This window comes from Eurytemora carolleeae, unplaced genomic scaffold, assembly GCF_000591075.1.
Source record: "Eurytemora carolleeae unplaced genomic scaffold, Eaff_2.0 scaffold318, whole genome shotgun sequence".
Lineage (NCBI taxonomy): Eukaryota > Metazoa > Arthropoda > Copepoda > Calanoida > Temoridae > Eurytemora > Eurytemora carolleeae.
This window is the reverse complement of record NW_019396228.1, coordinates 136,066-159,276: the sequence shown is the minus strand read 5'-3', so window position 1 is coordinate 159,276 and position 23,211 is coordinate 136,066. Positions and strand designations below refer to the sequence as shown.

The window sequence follows — 23,211 nt, the reverse complement described above, 5'->3', positions numbered from 1 at the left end:
TAATTTTATGTCACGTCACAGAGCTGAGGTCTATTATTATTATATAATATCTACGGAGTAGATGAATTAATAGAAACTAAAGATCAAAAATCTGTTTATTCAAAAAATGTGTTTTCCGATAAGTATTCAAAAATATCTTGTTTAGTGTGTAATGTAAATAAATATTTATGATAATAATCATATTGTTTTGCAGATTTTACTGGAGATAAACATGAAAAAACAACTCTAATTCTTTTTAACTCCACTTTTTCTTCTTTTCTTAATATAAAGGAATTGAGTATTTGCCACAAACTCAAATTGTAAAATCCCTATATCTTTGCAAGATGACATTGGTATTTCAAACTTAGATTATTTGATCTAACATAATTCAAAGCTTGAAATATATGAAGGCTACGACATTGCAAAGATGTAGGATTCAGAATTTTGGCAAAGGCTCAATTTCTTTAAGATTATTTATTGTTAAAAGAATTCAAATTTTCGGGTTTACACATTTTTCAGACAAAAAAATATACTGACAATTCAAGAAATATCAGCAAAATATCCAATAATCTAATAAACTATTCTTTAAGAAAAGATGAAGGTATCGCGAAAACATCGGTAAAAAAAGAAAAAGTGAAAAACAATTCCGGAAGTAGTTTACCGGAAGTAGTTTACCGTAGGTAGTAGTTTACCGTGGGTAGTAGTTTACCGTGGGAAGTAGTTTACCGTGGGAAGTAGTTTACCGTGGGAAAAAGTTTACCGTGGGAAGTATGTCCAAACTGATGTCAAGAAATACTAGTTCAATGCAGATTGTTTTACTGCTCTACAAGTGGACCTTTTAGTTTGCATCTGTTGCATTTGTATTTCCGCAGTTCCAATTGTTACGGTAACTAACATGACCCCAAGACTGTTTCTATGGACCCTAAAAATTAAAAATTTGAAATTGAAAATTTTGACAAGAAAAACTGTACTTTTTTTTGAAAATGTACCATTTTAGACAGTAAAATCCGCAAAATTTTGAAAATGAATAGAAATGGCGACTTTCAGAGCAACCGCTAAAGTCTAAAATTGTTAAAAGAAAAGATGGCGCGAAGCCCCTCATTTAAAAATGCAGGTTATAATAATAAAGTCAAGCGTTTAAATGGAATGATATTGTGTCATCAAATTAAATTGCTAGATTTCTAGATTTTCTTTTAAATCCCGGGAACATTATTTAAATAAAAATAGTTTAGAATCTAAATATTTAATACTTTTTATCTCAATATACTATATTTGGATTTTATGAAAAAAAAACATAAACATTTAAAGCTTTGCCTAACAGTTGATCAGAAAGTAAAATCCAACGAGGTTATAGTGTATAGAGTGATGATGTACGCTAATCCTTTACTAATTATATAGGCCATAAACTATACCGAGAGCGTACTGCATATTTGTTTATTATAAGGTGATTCTGGTACTTAATAATGTTCATAAGAGAAGATAATTTGCTTTTTAAACAATTGATATGGATGCTATTTATATCAAAGGAAAGTAATGCTAAATTGCTGAAAAAACTTTGGCATTTTCAAGTGTACACTCAGCAACACACAAGTGTATCCATATTGGAAAGAATCGGACTTGAAGGACTGTATTTATATTAGTGACACATCACTTAAGTGACATATCATTTCAAGTGACATATCACTTAAGTGACATATCACTTAAAGTGACATATCCCTTAAAGTGACATATCACTTAAGTGACATATCATTTCAAGTGACCATTTAAATTGACATATCACTTAAATTGACATATCGCTTAAAGTGACATATCATTTAAAGTGACATATCACTTAAAGTGACCATTTAAATTGACATATCACTTAAATTGACATATCGCTTAAAGTGACATATCATTTAAAGTGGCATATCACTTAAAGTGACCATTTAAATTTACATATCACTTAAATTGACGTACACTTAAAGTGACATATCATTTAAAGTGACATATCACTTAAAGGTGACCATTTAAATTGACATATCACTTAAAGTGACATATCATTTAAATTGACATATTATTTAAATTGACATATCATTTCAAGTGACCATTTAAATTGACATATCACTTAAATTGACATATCGCTTAAAGTGACATATCATTCAAAGTGACATATCACTTAAAGTGACCATTTAAATTGACATATCACTTAAAGTGACATATCATTTAAAGTGACATATCACTTAAAGTGACCATTTAAATTGACATATCACTTAAAGTGACATATCATTTAAATTGACATATTATTTAATTTGACATATCGCTTAAAGTGACATATCATTTAAATTGGCATATTATTTAAATTGACATATCACCTAAAGTGACATATCATTTAAATTGACATATCATTTAAATTGACATATCATTTAAATTGACATATCACTTAAAGTGACATATCATTTGAAGCGACATATCACTTAAAGTGACATATCATTTAAAAGGACATATCACCTCAGGTGACATATCATTTAAAGTGACATATCATTTAAAGTGACATATCACTTAAAGTGACATATCACTTAAAGTGACATATCATTTAAAACGACATATCACCTTAAGTGACATATCATTCATAACGACATATCACCTCAAGTGACATATCACTTAAAGTGACATATCACTTAAAGTGACATATAAATTAAAGTGACATATCGTTTAAAGATATATCGATTTACAACGATATACTTTTAAACCTTCATTTGATATGGAAGATAAAGTTTTTTATCTTGAAAAAACAAGGTTCAAGTGCATTAATCTTAATATCCACTATTCTAAAGTTTTCAGCTCAGGTGTGTTTTGATAATTTGATTTAAAGTTCAAAAATTTCCCGGATAATTAAGTATGTTTTTGAAAAATTTGTTCAGTTTTGTATTTTCAAGCTTTAAATATTTTAACTTTTTTAGAATGTGTACGTGGAAAAAAACGCGAAATGAAAAATGTTACGAAAATTTGGTTTTACATATTTAAGTTTTCTTTTAGTTTTTGGCGAAGAATGGTCCTCACTTATGTAAAGGATAAACAATTACACACTACACATGTTTATAAACTTGCAATGCTACAGGATGAAAATTGTACACAAGACACATGTACATATGTACATAAACTAACCTGAAAGGATTCCTGTACAATGCTACAGGATGAAAATTGTACACAAAACACATGTACATATGTACATAAACTAACCAAAAAGGATCCCTGTACAATGCTACAGGATGAAAATTGTACACAAAACACATGTACATATGTACATAAGACACATGTACATATGTACACAAGACACATGTACATATGTACATAAGCTAACCTGAAAGGATCCCTGTACAATGCTACAGGATGAAAATTGTACACAAGACACATGTACATATGTACATAAACTAACTTGAAAGGATTCCTGTTCAATGCTATAGGATGAAAATTGTACACAAAACACATGTACATATGTACATAAGACACATGTACATATGTACACAAGACACATGTACATATGTACATAAACTAACCTAAAAGGATCCCTGTACAATGCTACAGGATGAAGATAGACATCAGTATTATTTCCTTCTGCCTGGTAGGTTGAACTCCCGTCAAAATTCCAAACAGGAAGCTCTAGTAATTAAAAAAAACTTTTTTTATTTTACAAACCCAATTAATCAAAGAAAACTCTAAATCAGAAGACGACTTTATAGCAATACTTAAGTGTATTTGATGCTGTAACAAAGCAAATACATTTACTTAATAACTTATTAAATCAGTAATTATTGGACTATTTAATTTAAAGTCATAACAGGAGTCTAAAAGTCATCTTCCCATTACAGAGTTTTTTGGTTATCATGCACTGTAAAATCTATATAAAAATTTAGCTTGTCTGGGTGTCTGTTTGTTTGTTTGTTTGTATCCAATAAACGTCAAACCGGCTGAGCCGATCGGGCCAAAATTTTGTGTGGGACCTCACGTGACCCCAGGGAAGCTTTATGAATGATCAAAATTTTAAAAATTTGTGATTAAAAGTTTTTTATTTTTGTAAAACTTTTTTTGTTTTTGTTTTATACTGTACAAAGAGAAGATGCTCAGAGATAAAGCCACATTTAAAAGTTGAAATAGAAAGTTGAAAGATGAAATATTCTAGGGATAAGTAGGGTTAAGATACTTTTTGGGGCCGAGCGCTGCGGCTAGGATAGGCTAGGGGGGCGAGCACCGCGACGAATACAGGCTAGGGGCCGGCTAGAACAGACTTTCTCCCTGTCTTTTATTTCATTGCGGCTTGGGCGTCTGCCTAAATTTATTGCAGTGAGACCGATTCATATAGTTTTCCAATATGTTTACCTTTAGGGCTCTTTGGTATAAAGTTTACAGTTTTAGTTTTAGATCTGAGATGTTCTCCTGTACCATCAATCCATACATAGGTACACTGTACTTTATCTTCAGGTTGACTTAGAGCCATATACCTAGAACAATAGGTATACAGATTTACAGGTTTACAGGTTTACAGGTTTAGATCGGAGATGTCCTCAATGTACAATCAATCATACCCCCCTCAAATAGTCATAGGTACACTAATCTTCATGATGACTTAGCCCCAAATACCCAGGACATATGTGTAAAAAATATATAATATAAATTATGTAATCTAGATGTTTCGTTTTTCAACGCTTAGCTTTAGCTGTGTGTTTGTATCAAAAATAGCCAAGTCCGAATTTAATGAATTTGAGCCACGTCTCAAATCCACAAAAAAAAACAGTTTCAATTAAGCATGGGCTTAAATCTTTAAACATTGAATACAATTTTAAGTGGAATCAACCATATTTGAGCCGAGGCTTAAATTCTTTAAATTCGATTTTTCTAACATTATTTATTGCTAGTTCAACAAAACTTTTAATTCCTGTTTTTAAACTTTACCATGTCGATCTACAGCCTTTCTAGCCTTTATCCTCAAATTTAAAAGTGACATCATTGGATATCTAGATCAAGCATTGAAGATTAACAATACAAAATTCCGAACTTCAATTTGGCTAAGCATTGTAATTATAAAGGAATTGAGTCTTTGGCACAAATGCCTATTTTCTAATCCCTATATCTCCACAACCAGATGATGTAAAGCTTTGATATTTTAAACTTAGATTATTTGATCCATCAGAATTCATTTTTTGAAATATCTAAGGTCTACGACATTGAGCTTTAAAGACATAGGGATTAAAATATTTTGAGTTTGTGGCAAAAACTCAATTCCTTTAAATCCCAAAAGAAATAATGATAACATAATTCTGTTTGACATAATTGGAAATTTGGTAATTTTATGTCACGTCACAGAGCTGAGGTCTATTATTATTATATAATTTTATGTCACGTCACAGAGCTGAGGTCTATTATTATTATATAATTTTAAGTCACGTCACAGAGCTGAGGTCTATTATTATTATATAATTTTCCTTCTCAAAACTAAATTTTTCCTCCAGTTATTGACTAATAAATACCAGTTCTAATGCAAAACATTCCATACTTGACTTTTGTTTATCTTTAAATCTTAATTCATAATCTTACGAGAACTAAAGCTGTCAAATTTTCCGTTAACAAACGTCAAGTTTTTAAAAATTAACAGAAGAGTTCGTTAACGATCGGTAAAATCCGTCAATTTTTAAATCGTTAACAAACAGAAATAACCGTTCAAACTAAAAATGAACGATAAATCAAAAATAAGTGTTTTAATAATGGTGATTTTCGTAATTTTTCTACTTAAAATTGCATAAAACTGAGTGCGTTCTAACATATTTTCTGCTAATGCCGTTAAGATCTTTAACAAACAGTTAAAAAACAAACGCCTAATTAAAAAGTTGTTTTTTGAACAATCTTCACAAACCGTTAACGACATCCCTAAAAATTAAGAGGATTCATTGCGAGCCCGAAAAAAAACTAAACTAGAATGTATGGAGAATTCATATTTAGGCTGTTTGCCACCCTTATTATTACAAAATCACTAGGATACATAATTCAAAGCGAAATTTTGTTCCATTTGGCTTAATTTTAGTTTTGCCTATTTCTTAAATTTATACTTTAACAATTGCGAGCGCTGAAAAATCGTTGTTAATGCAATCATCTATAAATTGAACCTCCCTTTCCATTCCGAAAACCAAAAAACTTTCCGGAGTTCTTTCCGTAAACTGGAAACATTCTGGTTTACGGAGAAAATCGTTCCGGAATGGAAATTTAAACAAATTCCGGATGATTTTCGTGCATAAACCATAATCCGGAATTCCGACGGAAACCTGTTCATTTAAACAACTTAAATCCACGCTTCATTGAGATCTCACTTTACAGCTGTAGTCAGTGTTTAAGTGAAATAATTAATGCATATTAACACAATACAATATATACAATATACAATATACAATATACAATATACAATATTACCGCTTTACCCATCAAAATGTACTTTTTAACATATTAAAACAACGTCAATCTAAAAATGAATAACCTTGCGTGATGATGTAAGATTGTAGAATTTAATGCAAAAGAGGAATGATGAGAGAGGATGAAAGTTCAACGTGTATTATATTAAATGCAAGAACCTGATGCTTTTGTGTAGCGAACTTTCAAGGGAACCGTTTTCGTGAACGAAATAAATATTTCAAAACGAACTAAATTTTCCTAGAAATATTAACGAACAATGAGAATTGGATCCTTCAGAGAAATGAAAAATGTTGTTTTTAATAACGAATGAGAATAAACTACCGTTTTTTTACTGAAGCAACGTATTTATTTGACCAACGATTTAACTGAACGAATGATCTTAAGATATTTCAGATTAAAGATATTTAAGCATGGGAAGGAGCTAATTTTTACCCTTAAAAGGTTTATTTCTGATAATTCCAATATTTATTTCTGTAGTAGAATTGCGCAAATCATTTTTTGAGGCAGAACCTCAAAATAAACTTTTTTCAAAATTATAAACATTCGAATCTAATTCATACTTGATAAGACCGAGCTTTCAAGGGTACCATTGTCAATCGGGAATTCTTTCTTTTGCATAAAGGGTCACTTTAAATTACACTAACAGTCCCTTTTATTGGATTTTCATGAAGTCTAAAACTCACCTCTCAAGAACAGTTCTTCCTTTCTCGTGTTTATCCATGGTCAAACTGTTTAGCCCTTTTTCTGAAAACAAATTAAAAGTAAATCATGAGTCCATATGAGATACCATTAACGATACTTGAATGACTATCATGAGTCCATGAGTACCATTAACGATACTTGAATAACCATCATGAGTCCATGAGTACCATTAATGATACGTGAATAACCATCATGAGTCCATGAGATACCATTAACGATACTTGAATAACCATCATGAGTCCATGAGTACCATTAATGATACTTGAATTAATATATGATTTTATACTTATAAAAGAAGTCGGATATATTGATCTGCACAAATGAAGTATATGAAATTTATATTTCTAAAACCAACCAAGGTACTCATGCAAGGAATGTTATTTCAGAGGTGTACGCATTTTTTTTTACTGCAGTACACTGTTTTTGGGCGGAAAAGTAAACACAAGACGGATGTCACAGCCTGACATGGAATCAATTTTCACAAAAATTATCTATAAAATATTCTTGTCATAGGAAACTATTATGTGAATTTTCAAAATTATCAAAATTTAATGCTTTTAACCTCCTCGGATACTAGGCGAACACTGATGCATCTATTCTTGTTTACAAATTCCGCCCAGAGAGAACTGGTTTCAATATGTACGCAGAGTATACGCGACCGCGATTAACTTTCCTTGCATTATTACCTTGAAACCAACCATATGTAACAATGTTGTAATGATATTACAAAATTTAAACTGTACATGTATTATGATATATAATGAAAACCAGTATGATATATCAATTGTGAACCATTTATGGTAAAAAGGATATTTTGTTTTAAAAAAACATTTGATATTTCTAACTTAGATTATTTGTTCTAATAGATTTCATTGTTTTGAATTTCAAAGGTCTTTAAGATCGGGTCAGTCGGTTTCTTAAAATGTGTTTAAAATAAACTTTTTGCGATTTTCAAACATAATTTATTTTCTACCATTTTAAGGGACATGATCTTGTATTCTAATCATATACTGTCTCTATTAACCGGGTCTTAAATAACGCCATAATCTTGATTCTATATAATTCTTCTAAAATACTGGTCTTTATCAGTTTTCATACAAGATTGTCTCCTTAAAACAGGTCCTGAGTGGAAAAATGACATGGTCAGAATTTTACACGTTTCCAGACAGAAAAATGAGAATATCGTTCTTTATGTTGCTCAGTTTAAAGGGTACCATTGTGAATCGAACATACAACTCTTTTTAAATGGTAATTAAAAGTATATCATCAAAGTACAGTAAAAAGAAAAAATATTGAATTTTCATTAAGAGAGAAAAAAACTTTTGCATTTGTAATGTCACAAGTGTGTATAAACTTTACAAAAATTAATATCAAAACACCATTTATTTATTTTATTTTTTTCCTGATTTTTCCTTTTCACACACAAAACTTTTGCGCAATTTTTGTGAAAGATACATTTTACTTTTTGCTTTTGCGCAAACGAAAATATGATTTTTTAATCTTATCCAAATATCGCAACTTCGCAAGAGTATATCTAGCTTTTTTTACGCAATCGACAAAATCACGTTAAAATAATAAGTTTTTGTGTTTGTACCCGTAAAAATCACGTCGGGGTTTCATGTGAAGATTTCTTATGCAAGGTTTGGCCCGATGTCCTAATTATCACTTATTCCAGTTCCTAGATTGATGACGATGTAGGGTACAGCAAGACTAGTAAAATTAAATACTGAATTTAACATTTATTTTCCTTGTGTTTGCAACTGGAATATTTCCAGGGAGGTGGAGGTGGGATCATGGATTTACAGGTTGAGTCCTGTGATTTTGATAACATCTTTGACAAGGTTATAATGCAGGGAAAGTTATTTCAGAGGTGTACGCATCTTTTATACTGCAGTGTATTGTCTCTTGGTGGTAATGTAAACACAGGATGGATGTCGAAGCCTTGACATGGGATCCATCTTTCACATAAAAAAAATCAATGAAATATTCTGGTCATAGGAAACTATTATGTGAATTATCAAAATTATCAAATTTGATGCTTTTAACCTCCTCGGATACTGAACGAACACTGATGCTTCTATTCTTGTTTACAAATTCCTCCCAGAGAGAACTGGTTTCAATATGTACGCAGAGTATACGCAACTGCAATTAACTTTCCTTGCATTAAAACCTTGACAGTTAAGAACTATTAAACAACTATTTATCCGCTTTATACTTTTTAAACTGTTTATATGCGTTCTAAATAAAAACAATAAAAGACCAGTCAATGAATTTAAAGATTTGTGAATTGAAGATCAGAATGCGGATTGAATTCAATTAGAAGAAGAAATTGAGCGCATCTCACCCCGGACTATCTGGTCCTGGTTAGTCCTTTGGGGGAAGATTTTGTGCAGGGATAACAGTTTACGTTAAGTAGACCAGTCACAACATTTTTTAAGAATGAAAAAAATTATTCTCCCGGCCGTATTTTTGTCTTTGTTATCTAGAAAGCAATTTTCATGACTGCACTGGGAGATTTTAAAGTGTAGCAATACCTTGGTTTTCGATATTTTTGTGTCATGAAACATGTACTCCTTGTTTTTAGCATTATTTTTTAAGAAGTAATTGGCAAAATTCTTATCGATTTTTACGTGACAGCTTGCAACCGTTGAATGACTGTGCAAGTATTGTTATGAAAGTCCCCTCAGAAGGATTAGGTCAAATTTATGTGACGGTAGGACTTTGTGACCTCTTGGCGTCTCTAGTTTTGACTTTACAGACAATTATGAAGAAAAATATACGGGTACATTTCAGAAATTCAAAACATTTTTTTAATTTCTAACAGCTCTCATAGGGAGAAATTATAATTGAAAACATTGGATTTAGATCTTACGTAGAATTACGTGAAATTTATTTAGGTTTGGTGTTCCCTATTCTACAGGTAAGGACGAATTATATCTAGATTATTCTAAGACAGGGTCTCCACCAGCATATAAGGTCCGGCGCTCCAACCCTGTCCTCAGTTTGACCAAGACCCTGAGAGAAGAGATGCCAGCACAAAAACTAGAATCCAACCCACAATATGTTTATCCACCAGACTTTGATCTGGACGAAGTAAGTCAGAAATATATTTAAATTTGACATTTTTGAAATTTTGATATGTTTTAAGCAAATTTTTTTTTCACGAAATACAAAACTTACATTTGAGCCGATTTGTTTTTAAAAAAATACAAAAAATATAGCTCATGAAGTTTAGCCATTTTAGACGCCATCTAGAAACAAATATATTTGAGATCCTAAGCATTGTTAGATAAACATTTCTATTATGATAGTAAAAAATAGGCTCTAAAATGTGGAAACTTTGTTAATATTTTTTTTTCAAAAACCACAATGTTTAGAACATTGTTTTTCAGCATAGAAATTTTTATAATTCACTTGAATTTGTTTTACGTTCTATTTGCAGCTCTTCGGCTCGCACAAGCTTGTGCTCAACAATAAATGTGTTGACACAATCGCACTTCTGCCAGTGTTTTGGTAAATATTTAGAATTATGAAAAAGATCTCATGGTACAATTAAAAAATTGTACACTGTCAAGTGAAGAATGCCAGTGAAGATTTTTGCTATAATTCAAATTTTTAAAATATTCAAAACATTGTTTTTGCAAATTGCCATGTTATTTTTAAAAAATGTCTTTTTGAAATATAAAAATGATTAAATTCGGAATTGAAAGGAATTGAGTCATTGTCATAAACTCTAATTTTTGTAAACCCAATGTTGTAGACCCTAGATATTTCAAACTATGAATTCTGATGGATCAAATAATCAAAGTTTAAAATATCAAGGTTTACGCCATCTGGTTTTAGAGATATAGGTATTAGAAAATTGGAATTTGTGGCAAAGACTCAATTCCTTTGTAAAATTTCAATCATATTTCTCTTTTTTATATACACTGACAAAATTTAAAATAAGAATTGAATAACCAGAGTAAAGATGATATTCTAGCCTTGATGTTCAAAATTATTTGAAATTGGTTAAATCTCCTCTTTATGTTATTTTGATAAATGGTTTAAGATTTGAAAAGAAAACTCTGATCTTCTAATCCCTATATTTATGCAACCCAATGTCGTAGACCTTGGATATTTCAAACTTTGAGTTCTGTTAGAACAATTAATATAAGTTTAAAATTTTAAAAGTGTGCACCATCAGATTACAAAAATATGGGAATGAGAAAGTTTGAGTTTGTGGCAAAGATTCATGATTCCTTTCAAACGGTTAAAAGTTTTTAATCTTTGTAGATTTCAAAACATTTTTTAATAATTATGCAAATCTAAACGGTTTTCAATGATTTTCAACAAAAGGCATTTGAGATCTTATTTCAAGAAATAAGTTCTTGCAACAAACTCTGGCTTTTTAATTCCCACATCTTTGCAACCCGACGTAGTAGATATTTGCTTTTTCAAACTACGATTTTTGTTACACCATCATGATGCAAAGATAGGGGGATTTGCAAAAAATAAAAATGAAAACATTTACAGAATATTTGTTGTCTAGGTATGTGAACGGCTAACCACGGGACCTGGCTGGGCTATACTTAGAGGGATGTTTACAAGCGAAGACATTGAGTTGGCAACCAGAGCCATCTTTGACGGACAAGTCATAAATACAGAAAGTAATAACTTTAACAACGGGAATGATGAGAGTCACAACAAGTTTGCCGGGCTTATGTGGGGCCTTCTTTCCAAAGGCGAGATATTCTCCAAGATAATATCCCATCCGATTATCAAAGAGGTTTCTGTAAAACTCCTGGGAAAGAATTGTCGGCTCTCCAGTCTAGCATCGAGCACTGTAATGCCAGGCATGAAGGGACAAAAACCCCATCTTGACTATCCCTACTACCGTCACATGTGGCCTGAAGGAGATACCTCTATGGATCATTCTCCTGAAAACCTTCTCTCCCTCCAGGTTGTAACCCTTCTCACCGAGTTTACTCCTGAAAATGGATCCACCGCAATAGTTCCTGGATCCCATATAGTTCCCCGCCATCCGGATGACGTTGATGAGTTCTTCAGCAAGGCAATACAGCTGACCGCTAACGCCGGGGACGTTTTGATGTTCTCCGGGCCGATTCAACATTGTGCAATGCCAAACAATTCTACAAAATTACGATGTGGAATTCTACAGCACATGTGTCCACTTTACGTGGTTCCATTTGAAAATATCCCGCCAACGGGCGAGGAAAATGAAGAAATGCGAAGAATTCTTGCGCTGGACATGCCTTATCCCATTCTTAAGAAAAAATAGATTATTTAACTTCAAACAGAGTTTAAAATCTTATATTTTTTTAGAATTAAAAATTAAAAATTATTTCCAATGTATTAAAAAGCTAAACTTCGCTTTGAAAGTCCAGGATATGCTTTGCAAAACTAATACAAATGTTTGTTTCTAATCTTGTGGATATAATGGAATGCGTTAACACTTTGAACTTTCATTCAACATGAATTCCAGTTACTATTTCTGTCTAAAAAGCTATTTTTTTTTATAAAATAAGACAGTTTGCGTTTTAGAAACTTTTGTGCTAAGTAGTTGTAAATAATACAGTATTAAAATCAAGTTTATGTAGGTTGGAAAAGCCGATTTAAAGTCCAAAATAGAGTCAATTTTTTTTACTTTTGTATATTTGTAAATTTAATTTGTAAATAATATAAAAAATAAATCTTTTGAATATAATCCTAGCTTATTGTTATAAGGTAGCCAAAGAGATATTTCATTAGCATTGAAATCAGTGTTTATTTTTATATTGAAAGAAAAGTTCTTTCCTTCACTCTCACATTCACAAATATACTTCTCTCTCTTTTTATTCATAACTTAAAACAACATCTTTTTATTTTCGAAATGTTTTCGTAAGTTCGGTATTTCTATCTCAAAGTGTACTTTTCAGTAATTTTGGAATGAATATTTTTTTTCCAGACGTTGACATTCCCTTAAAAAATTGCTGATGAGCAAATTTATTAACCCTAAAAATGTGTGTTTTATCATTTTTGGGACATTTGACCACGCCATTTAAATTTTAAATAATCTGATTTGCCATTTGGAAACACTAATAATTTGTGCAAATTTCTTTTGATGGGTTGTGTGCAAATAATTTCTTTGCAAAACTTGTGCAATCCGTTTCCTTATGTCATAGTTTTTTCAAAAAGCTAAAAAATTTCAAATCTAAATAACTGAACGTGGGTCAAAACAAAGATTTAGTTTGGTACAGGAAAAAGTAATCATTCAGAATAAGGGAGTATGCCTTAAGAATTCATGCAGTTCGCATAAAAGCTAGGTTGACCCCCTCCCCCCTCCCCCTAGCAGGAATAGGGTTAAACTAATATTCAATTATAATTTTTGGACTGAATTTGAAAGCTAAACTCCGTTTTTCAACTTTTCAAAAAACTTAAAAACTTTAAAAAATTTAAATAAGAATTTTTTTTTAATTAAAAAACTTTCACTCAGAAAATTATATTAAATATATAAATTCGGAATGTTTTTCATTTTGTCTTTGACTTAAAAATGATAATTTTTGATTGAAAAAGTAAAATAGTAAGTACTATTTGTACTTATGAACTCGAAAATGATTTCTAGAATTATATACTAATACAGCTTTTTAATAACTAATCTTATAATGTAATTTTTATATCTTATACTTCATTACACTCAACTAGACAGAAGGAGACGTTACAACTTTGTGACCTCGTAGCTCTAGGAAGTACTAGAAAAGCAAAGGAAGGAATTGAGTGTTTGCAACAAACTCTGATTTTATAATCCCCTAATTCTTTGCAAAGAAATGTCGTAAACCTTAGATATTTTAAACTATAAATTCTGTTTTATATATACCTTTCTTATGTTTTAAAAATAGATGAAATATTAGATATTTTATTAGACAATTTTCATCGATTAAATAAATTGAAATTTTAAATTTTGTAATACGTCTGTCAATTTTAAAGATAAAAAAACGGTAGACCACATTTGGAAAATCTCAAGGCCAGACGTTTTCTATATAAGTTGTTTAAACTGGAATACTGCAATAATTGTGTTCATGAAAAAATGCCACATGGATCATAGACGAAAAAAAAGTCGCCACTCATTTCCCATGTTCATTGGGACACCCTGCATTAGATTTTCCCTCAAACTTTCACACACAAATACTAATACAGTGATAATCAGAAAACTCTGGAATATGAAGACGACTTTTAGACTCAAGCTATAAGTTCTATGAATAGTGAAAGTTCCTGGCAGTACTTGACTATATATTTCGTCTGTCTATAAGCCATAATAGTCTTTCTGATCGAAGTCCCTCTGTCCTTGATTGCCAGTAAGGGCCGGGCATACCCTGTTTTCCTCTTTTAGTCCTCTTATAATTCGTATTATATTTCTTGTTATTCTAACATATTTACAGGTTTTTTTTAGAGAGGATACATTAAGCATTACTGACTTTCTGTAAGTCGAAAACGAGAAAATAGTTAAAAATTCTATCAGAAATTATGCTAAAGAAAAATGTTGGTATTTTTTCTTAATTGACAAAAGATGGTCCACAATCATGTTCATGCTGAAGTCAAGTGAGTGGGGGGGGGCGAAATTTGCTGGGGGGGAGGGGGCAAAAATCGACCCCTCCCCTAGTTACGCCACTGAATAAGAACATAAAGGGAATACATAAAGAGCAAAATGAACAAAGAGGCACCCAAACAAACTATGCACAGTTACAAACCAAATATATTTTCTTGTCAGGCTATATTTGTTACACAATACGTGCTGGGTCGACTCTACACTGGCTAGCCTGACTTGACAGTACAGTACAATGAACAGTATATACAGTACAGAACAATGGACAGTATATACCGTACAGTACAATGGACAGTATATTCAGTACAGTACAATGGACAGTATATACAGTACAGTACAATGGACAGTATATACAGTACAGTACAATGGACAGTATATACAGTAAAGTACAATGGACAGTATATACAGTACAGTACAATGAACAGTATATACAGTACAGTACAATGAACAGTATATACAGTACAGTACAATGGACAGTATATACAGTACAGTACAATGAACAGTATATACAGTACAGTACAATGGACAGTATATACAGTACAGTACTATGAACAGTATATTCAGTACAGTACAATGGACAGTATATACCGAACAGTACAATGGACAGTATATACAGTACAGTAAATGGACAGTATATACAGTACAGTACAATGAACAGTATATACAGTACAGTACAATGGACAGTATATACCGTACAGTACAATGGACAGTATATACAGTATACAGTACAGTGGACAGTATATACAGAATAGTATAATGGACAGTATATACATTACAGTACAATGGACAGTATATACATTACAGTACAATGGACAGTATATACCGTACAGTGCATTGAACAGTATATACCGTACAGTACAATGGACAGTATATACAGTATACAGTACAATGGACAGTATATACAGTACAGTACAATGGACAGTATATACAGTACAGTACAATGGACAGTATAAACAGCACAGTACAATGGACAGTATATACAGTACAATGAACAGTATATACAGTACAATGAACAGTATATACAGTACAGTACAATGGACAGTATAAACAGCACAGTACAATGGACAGTATGTACAGTACAGTACATTGGACAGTATATACAGTATACAGTACAATGGACAGTATATACAGTACGTGTTGTATCGGCTCAGATCAAGCAACTATTAGACTGGGATGATAAATAGATATATAGAGAAAAAACATATTAAACATGTGTAATTCGCAAATAATTAGATATTTTTGTGTTAAATAATGACTAATTAAGCATTGCTGCATTTCTAAACTGGGTGTTTCCTATTTAATGTTGCAAATTATGCAAATTTAATGAATATTTATATCCTTCATAAAATACAATCTTTTCAACATTGATACATTGATATAAATGGAAATACAATATACATAAACAATCAAATAATAATGGTGTCCAAAAAATGTTAAAGAAAATGCCTTTTGGTAACAACTGAGTTGTTTTTTTGCAAAACCTATTTCAGGTACAAAAATATGATTACACACAATTTTTAACAGAGATCACATCTTTAACGTGTCATTAATTACGCCTTAACCTTTGCTTTTCTGTGAATTTACTGCTGCGACTTTGCGACCTAGTAGCTCTTCTAGGAACACAAATGTTTTGAAATTCTGAAATGTAACAAACAAATTTGCTTTTCTCCTACTTGCGTAAAGGCGGAACAAGAGGAGCTACGAGGACACAAAGTTGTACCAGTAAATAAACCTGTATCCGAATATAAACTGGGAATTTTAAGAGATTTAACTAAAGCTTTTGATACCTGTGATGTTGACATTCTACTGAGCAAGCTTGAACACTTTGGATTTCGTGGGACTTCTAACTTATGGTTCAAAATTTATTTAAATGGAAGAAAACAATTTACTTCAATCAGGGTGTTGACTCTTCACTTATAGAAATCTCTTGTTGTGTACCACAAGGGTCGATATTAGGACCAATTTTATTTTTAATTCTTATCAATGACCTTCCTAAAGCATCAAAATTTTTTACAATTCTTTTTGCTGATGGTACAACACTGCAACTTTCTTCAAAAAGCTTACACGACTTATATGATTTGGCAAATTTTGAGCTCTCTAAAATAGAAGATTGGTTTAAAGCAAACAAACTGACTTTGAATGCGGATAAAACCAAATATATTCTGTTCAAAAATAAAAAAGAAGATGTATCACCTCTCTTAAACTTTAAATAGATAATAAAGATAAAGAAAGAGTAGGAACTGGATGCAAAAACGAATCTTTTAAGTTTTTAGGTGTTCATTTAGACGAAAATCTTAACTGAAATCATCATCTGAAGTCGGTTAAAAACAAAGCATCCAGTGCAGTTTTTGCTTTGTCAAGTGTAAAAAATATTCTTCCTAGTAATATTAAACTAACCATCTACGACTCTTTATTTCGATCATTTATAGAATATGGAATTTCAGCCTGCAGGGAAGAAACAAATGTTCAGAAATGAAACAAATTCACGTTTTACAGAAACGAGCAATAAGATTAATTGATAACTCAAAAGCCACGTCTCATAGTGATCCTCTTTTCCTTAAGTATAAGATTCTAAAGATTAATGATCTGGTAGACTTTAACCAAGCTATATTTATGTATAAATATACACATAAAATTCTTCCTGCATCTTTTGAAAACATTTTTAAAAAGCTTGGAAATTTTGAAAGATATCTTAACTATCAACTTGACATTCTACAAATGTGCCCATTACAGTATTTACCATCAAGCTCTCTTCTTTTTTTTATAGATTTAATTCATAATATTATTTATACGTCCGTATTGCTTGACCAGACATTCCACCAATGGCAGTGCAGTAAAGTGGTCACGTGATACAGGCGGAGACACGTGACCAGTATACTGCTCTGCCATTGGTGATAGTTCTGGTCACGTGATTTAATTTTAAGATTTTCTAAATTTTACATATATGAACTTTCGTATAATTTTAACACAGTTTGATATCAATTTCTAGAGGCAGGAACATCAGATAAAACTTTCATGGGTCGCGATCAAGAGCTAAAGTGATTAGCTTTCAGCCTATACCCCCTTTCCTTTTTCCTTTACAGTCCCTTTAATGAGTATTGCCTTGAAAAGTTGAACCAGGAACATGCATCAAACTCAATTAATTCGATATAAAATGTCAAACCTTGATACATAGGAACTGATTCCAGCTTTTTCTTTATTAGCCATGTTCGCATTCAATATTCATAGGCAAAAAAAACTTTTGATTTTAGTGAAAATCATTTCTAACATTGAAATCCTCAGAAAATAATTTTAATTTCAGATTATTTAATTCTAATTAAAACCCTGTTGGGACGTAATTACAGTAAACAAGAAGAAACCGTCGAAACACAAATTTCATTCTACTTTTTTCCAGAATTTACCAGCTTAGACAGACGGCATGATGAGGGGTCAAGGGAGGAAGGCAAACCGCAACAATTTCTCGTCCGAACCACATTCTTCTCATTTTCTCGTCCGAACCACCTCTAAATTCTCGTCCTTCTCACTGATAAAGATACTTATTTGTCAATAACGTCGCCTGATTCTAAAAAGATAACATTTAAAGATCAGACAAGAAAATGAAGAGAATGCGGCTCGGGCGAGATATTATTGTGGTTGGTCTTCCTCCCCTCGCATGATAAGAATCAGGGTATACGAGGATATTGAATTACTCACATAGAAGAATTTACATAAAATGAATACACATTAAAAAATACAAAAAATGAATTTACATAAAACTGCATTATGTTAACCTTTGATTTTATTAAACCTAACAATATCTTTAATCTGCAAAAATAAAAAGTCCAAAATGCTATCTGAGAAAAGATCGTTACGACACGTTCATTTTTGCATCGATTTTGGATCTTTTTTTCTGATCAGGGGCTAAAATTTGACACAGAATACATAATTTAAAATACATTTGTTTTTGTTACACTATGCTAAATTTGAACCCTGAAAGCAAATAATTTGACTGAATTTAATCAAGCAACATTTATTTATAAATACACGAAAAACCTTCTACCCTCCTCATTTAACAACACTTTTAAAAAACTCGGAAATTTTGAAAGATCTCTTAACTATCAAATTGACATTCTGAATACAGGCTCATTAGAATATCTTCCCTCATATGCACTTCTTAACTATCAAATTGACATTCTGAATAGAAGCTCATTATATAATATCTTCCCTCATATGCACTTCTTAAGAGATGGAATAAACTGCCACTTGATTTAAAAAGAAGTGCCTCGTTAGGTATATTTTAGAAAAGTTTATTTAAAATGTTATCTGACGCCTACATCTCAAAGTACAATAAACCCTTTTGCTATTCTTGCAAAAATGAATATAGAACTTTGTAGATTTTCGTACATGCTTTATCTTATTCTGTTAAACGTACAAAACTTAAAACTGAAAAATAAATTATTTTGTTATGCTGCACACCTCGGTCTCTCTAAATTTAACTAGTAATCCCTGACTTATTGTAAATTTTCAAAACCTAGTAATATTCATCATATTGTAAAGGTTTTTATATTAATTAGGTGTGGATAATACCCAAAACAGCAAATAGCTAATCTCCACCTAATTGCTATAATTACATACATATAGTAAACAAATAAAAATAGTTGAAGATTTTTTGCCTGTAACATTATAACTTGTATGTGTATTTTTAGCAATAAACTATATCTTATCTTATCTAATACTAGCTGAAGGGTTCGGCGTTGCCCGTAAAAAAAAAATTTAAAAAAATTAAAAATAGGAAAAAATGAGAAAAAAAATTGAGAAAAAATGTTCGATTTTTTTAAGGCTATAACACCCCACCGGACACCCATGAGTGTCCACAAAAAATTTCAGCCCAATCGGTCCAGCCGTTTGGCCGGCTATACGAATGTCTTGTAATATAGAGATATACCAAAATCGACCCTAAAACGAAAAACCCGAAGGCACATAACTATTTGTGTCTAGTTTGCTGTGAACAGGTCAATTACGTCACGAGTGACATTTAAAGTTTTCAGTGTTTGACAAAATATAATAATGATAAACTCCTACTTTAAAGGGATAAACTCTCAGCGAAATTTCAATTTAACTTTCATTGCAAAGATGAGATTCCGTTCAACCCAGTCCCCGCCCCCCACCATCTAATCATTCAAGATCTATGAACTGGGTTCAAATTATTTTTCTCATCGAGAAATCTTGTCATTTGCTCAAGATTTGGTTCAAAGATATACATACTCGTATTCTTAGTTATACCTAGCAGGCAAATATGTTATGCCAGTCTATGAAAATAAGGTCATGTCTAGTGATGGGCAATAGCTAGATGCGTCTTACAGAAACTTTTAATATTTTTAGACTTTTAAAAGCTTTTACGACAATATGAGATGGGTCCAACGATTAAAAATTGTATTTTGAAGAAGTTGTTATCCTAGGTGAAAATATAAGGCAAAAACGAACCAAAAACTATCATTTTAAAAACCCAAAAAAGATTGCATAAAACGATCGTTTTTGCCTTATATTTTCTTCACAGTGGAAGGCGATAATATCAATACAATGAGGATGACTTTTGATTTAAATTTTGATTTATATCAAGCTGTTTAACAAGCTGTTTAAAAAGCTGACTACTTGTAAACTTGTAATTAGAGAAAAGCTTGTTAACTTAGATAAAAAAGTAGTCTTCATTGTATTGATATAATCGCTTACCACTGTAATTATTGCATGTTTGATAAAAGCAAATTTTTACAGAATAAAGTTTAGAATGTCTTAATCTTCTCATATTGTCGTAAAATCTTTTAAAAGGCTGAAAACATTAAAAGTTTCGGTAAAACAAATCTGACTACATTGCCCTGCCCATCCCTACTCATGTCATAATTGCATCAACTAGACCTCTCACCAGTATTAAAGGGGTCGAATATACCCGATTCACAACGATACCCATGAAATCTTAATTTAATCAGAAGATCGCGTCGATTTTTTGGTTTGAAAAGTGTTTCATTCTGATAATTTTTCTGTTGTTTCTGAAGCATTAAATGCGCTATAGTCACTTTATCAGTATTTAAATGAATTTAAGGCAGTTACAAAAATTTTACCGTTGAAAAGAAATCGCTTTTTTTAGAATAAATGTTACACTTCATCATGAACGAACCACAAGGGTACAATATTTAGTAACCAGATAATTTATCATTTTTTTATTTTCTCAACTGTTGATTGGTGTATCGTTAATCTTGAACTCTTGATCTCAATATCTAAAATGGGCACTTCTAATTTTGAGATCAAATGCTTGATCCCTTATGCAGACTTCAGGGATATGAGTTTTCCCCCAAGTGAATTACCAAAGAGGAATTAAATCAATTCGTAGATCTGTATAAGACGAGGATCAATGATTGATCCTGAGATTAAAGTTCTTGATGCAGATGCATGACGTCTTTTTGATTTCAAATATCGATTGTAAAATGCGTAGATTTACCATAAAAGATTGCTAAAATGCGAAATGCCCTAAAAAAACTTCTGTATCAACTGACAATATTTTATGTGGACTATTTAAAGTTGTAACTGTCGTCTTCCAATTCCACAGTCGTCTTGTAAAATACAATTTAAGGTCAGTGAACTCGTGTGAATAATTCATTAAAGGCACTGTAAGCGTAATTTCAAGTGACCCTCCATGCAAAGATGGCAATGCCCGATTTGCAACAGCACCATTGAAATCTTAATCTCATCAAAATGTGAAAGATACCGCCATTTTTTTACTCGAATAGTTTTTATTTTACTCTGATGATTTTCTTCATATTGCTTTTTATCAATAAGAAATGCGCCATTTACTTTCACAGCGAACCCTCACAAGAAAACAGTTAAAAGAAACAAAAACAATGTTATCTAATTCATTTCATCAAACAATGCTTTCAAGGGTACCGTTGTGAATCTGACATTGCCATCTTTGCATGGGGGGTCTCTTGAATTTACGCTTACAGTCCCTTTAAGAATACAATTGTTATTTAGTTAATTGGTATTCCCTGTCTGTATGATAATATGATTAGTGGGGGTTTGCTAATCAAGATGTAGATAAACTACTTCTTTATCACCCAAATCAACTAGGAATCCAATAAGCTATGCAAGGTTGTTTAAACAGGTACTCACGATGTACTGGAAATGTCGTCTTCATAGTAAGGGACACTCAAAATCCTCATTTGACACAACTGCTCATTGTCGAATGTTGAAGTGAAAACATTGCTGATGAGACGGGGGAAGGATTTTCTTCCGCTAAAACTCAGTTACGTCATTCGAGGAAAATTGTTGTCCAGTGTCCATTGCTATGGAGACGACATTCTCCGTACATTAAAGCGCATCCAGAGTATCTAATTAACAACCTTGGTCTCTTATGTGACCCAAATCAGCCGAGAATCCAGTAGCATGTATGTATGGACATGGAGGGAAGGACTATTGATCGATTAGATGTACTTATAGTGCGTTCGTTTGGACTAATGTTCAAAAAGACTATAGTCCTTTTGAACAAATTTTTCAAATTTTTAAAAATTACCCCCAACAAGTTGTACGTATTTTTACACAAAAAAAATTGTATGATGCAACCTTAATATTTAAAGGTTAGATTAGGCTACGACAATTTCTGTGCCGAATGCTGCGGCTAGGTCATGATATGTTGACGGCGCTGCGGACACAAATATCTCAAAAAACGATGCCAATGTATTTTAAAATGTTAAAAAAAATTTAATTAGTTAATCTCAAATAATTAATTTCCATTCTGTTTATATGTGCTAATGTTAAAGTGAACTTAAAACCGGTTTGTGAACAGCTAACTTAGTGCAATTGTATTGGTCCAATCGGCCTTTAGTGGTATCGATAAAGCATCATATTAAAATTCCATTACAGTCGGATAACAGTGGTTGCCAACGTAAATGAAGGGTTCTCCCATAAGAGATAAACTATGATATACAGAAAAATAAACACCCCCTTGCAGTAAACATTCTGTAGTATGGAATTTTTTCTACAACTTGACATTATACTTCCAATTGTTTACAAGAACAACATGGTTTGTTTCTGCCCCTAATATCAATCAATCAATATTTGGGATTGATCAGATGGAATTATATGGACTCCTGTGATAATTATGTTTCTAAGCAACTATAAACTTCTTTCTTTCTTCACCAAATCATTAAAATAAGACCACATTTCAATGCAGAAAACTTACTTTAAACTTTGGGTCTTCAAACCTGAGGCCGAATTTTAAAAATGTGAGCGGCGGCCTAAATGTAAGCCGCGGCTCAAACATAGGTTGGTTTCAAGCTTTAAGCCGGTGCTCAATTGAAACCGGTTTTTGGCGGATTTAAGACGCGACTCAAATTCATTAAATTCGGACTTTGGAAAGTTTTCTTTACATTTTAATAAACATAATTCCATAAATTATCTTTTATTTGTCGAAACATCTATACAGTTGTTTTGTTTACACAGAAAATAAAAACTATTTTTAATTCTACTATTATATTAATCAA

General features: G+C 31.7%; 2 protein-coding genes across 2 annotated transcripts in view; one reads left to right on the top strand and one right to left on the bottom strand.

Annotated features, from left to right (window-relative positions):
- The window catches only part of LOC111698744 (glutamine synthetase), a 25,638-nt gene extending 18,481 nt beyond the window's left edge, over positions 1-7,157 (bottom strand). Inside the window, exons 1-4 of the mRNA XM_023469160.1 lie at positions 7,101-7,157; positions 4,336-4,457; positions 3,516-3,618; positions 799-901 (exon numbers count right to left, since the gene is read on the bottom strand). Of these exons, the coding sequence (XP_023324928.1) occupies positions 799-901; positions 3,516-3,618; positions 4,336-4,457; positions 7,101-7,138 (366 nt within the window). The 5' untranslated portion in view covers positions 7,139-7,157. The remainder of the gene's footprint in view (positions 1-798; positions 902-3,515; positions 3,619-4,335; positions 4,458-7,100) is intronic.
- A 1,755-nt stretch (positions 7,158-8,912) lies between these two features.
- LOC111698743 (dioxygenase andF) lies at positions 8,913-12,644 on the top strand. Its single transcript, XM_023469159.1, has 3 exons — positions 8,913-8,977; positions 10,017-10,212; positions 11,651-12,644. The coding sequence occupies exons 1-3, from the start codon at positions 8,913-8,915 to the stop codon at positions 12,398-12,400; spliced, it is 1,011 nt and encodes a 336-aa protein (XP_023324927.1). The 3' UTR covers positions 12,401-12,644.
- Positions 12,645-23,211: the final 10,567 nt, after the last annotated feature.

What these genes read in the sequence shown, in the direction of transcription:
- LOC111698743 (XM_023469159.1), top strand. Translation starts at nt 8,913, where the DNA reads ATGGATTTACAGGTTGAGTCCTGTGATTTTGATAACATCTTTGACAAG. An exon ending in AAGGTTATAATGCAGGGAAA is followed by an intron (nt 8,978 to 10,016) that starts GTTATTTCAGAG and finishes AAATTTATTTAG; the next exon opens with GTTTGGTGTTCCCTATTCTA. An exon ending in CAGACTTTGATCTGGACGAA is followed by an intron (nt 10,213 to 11,650) that starts GTAAGTCAGAAA and finishes TTTGTTGTCTAG; the next exon opens with GTATGTGAACGGCTAACCAC.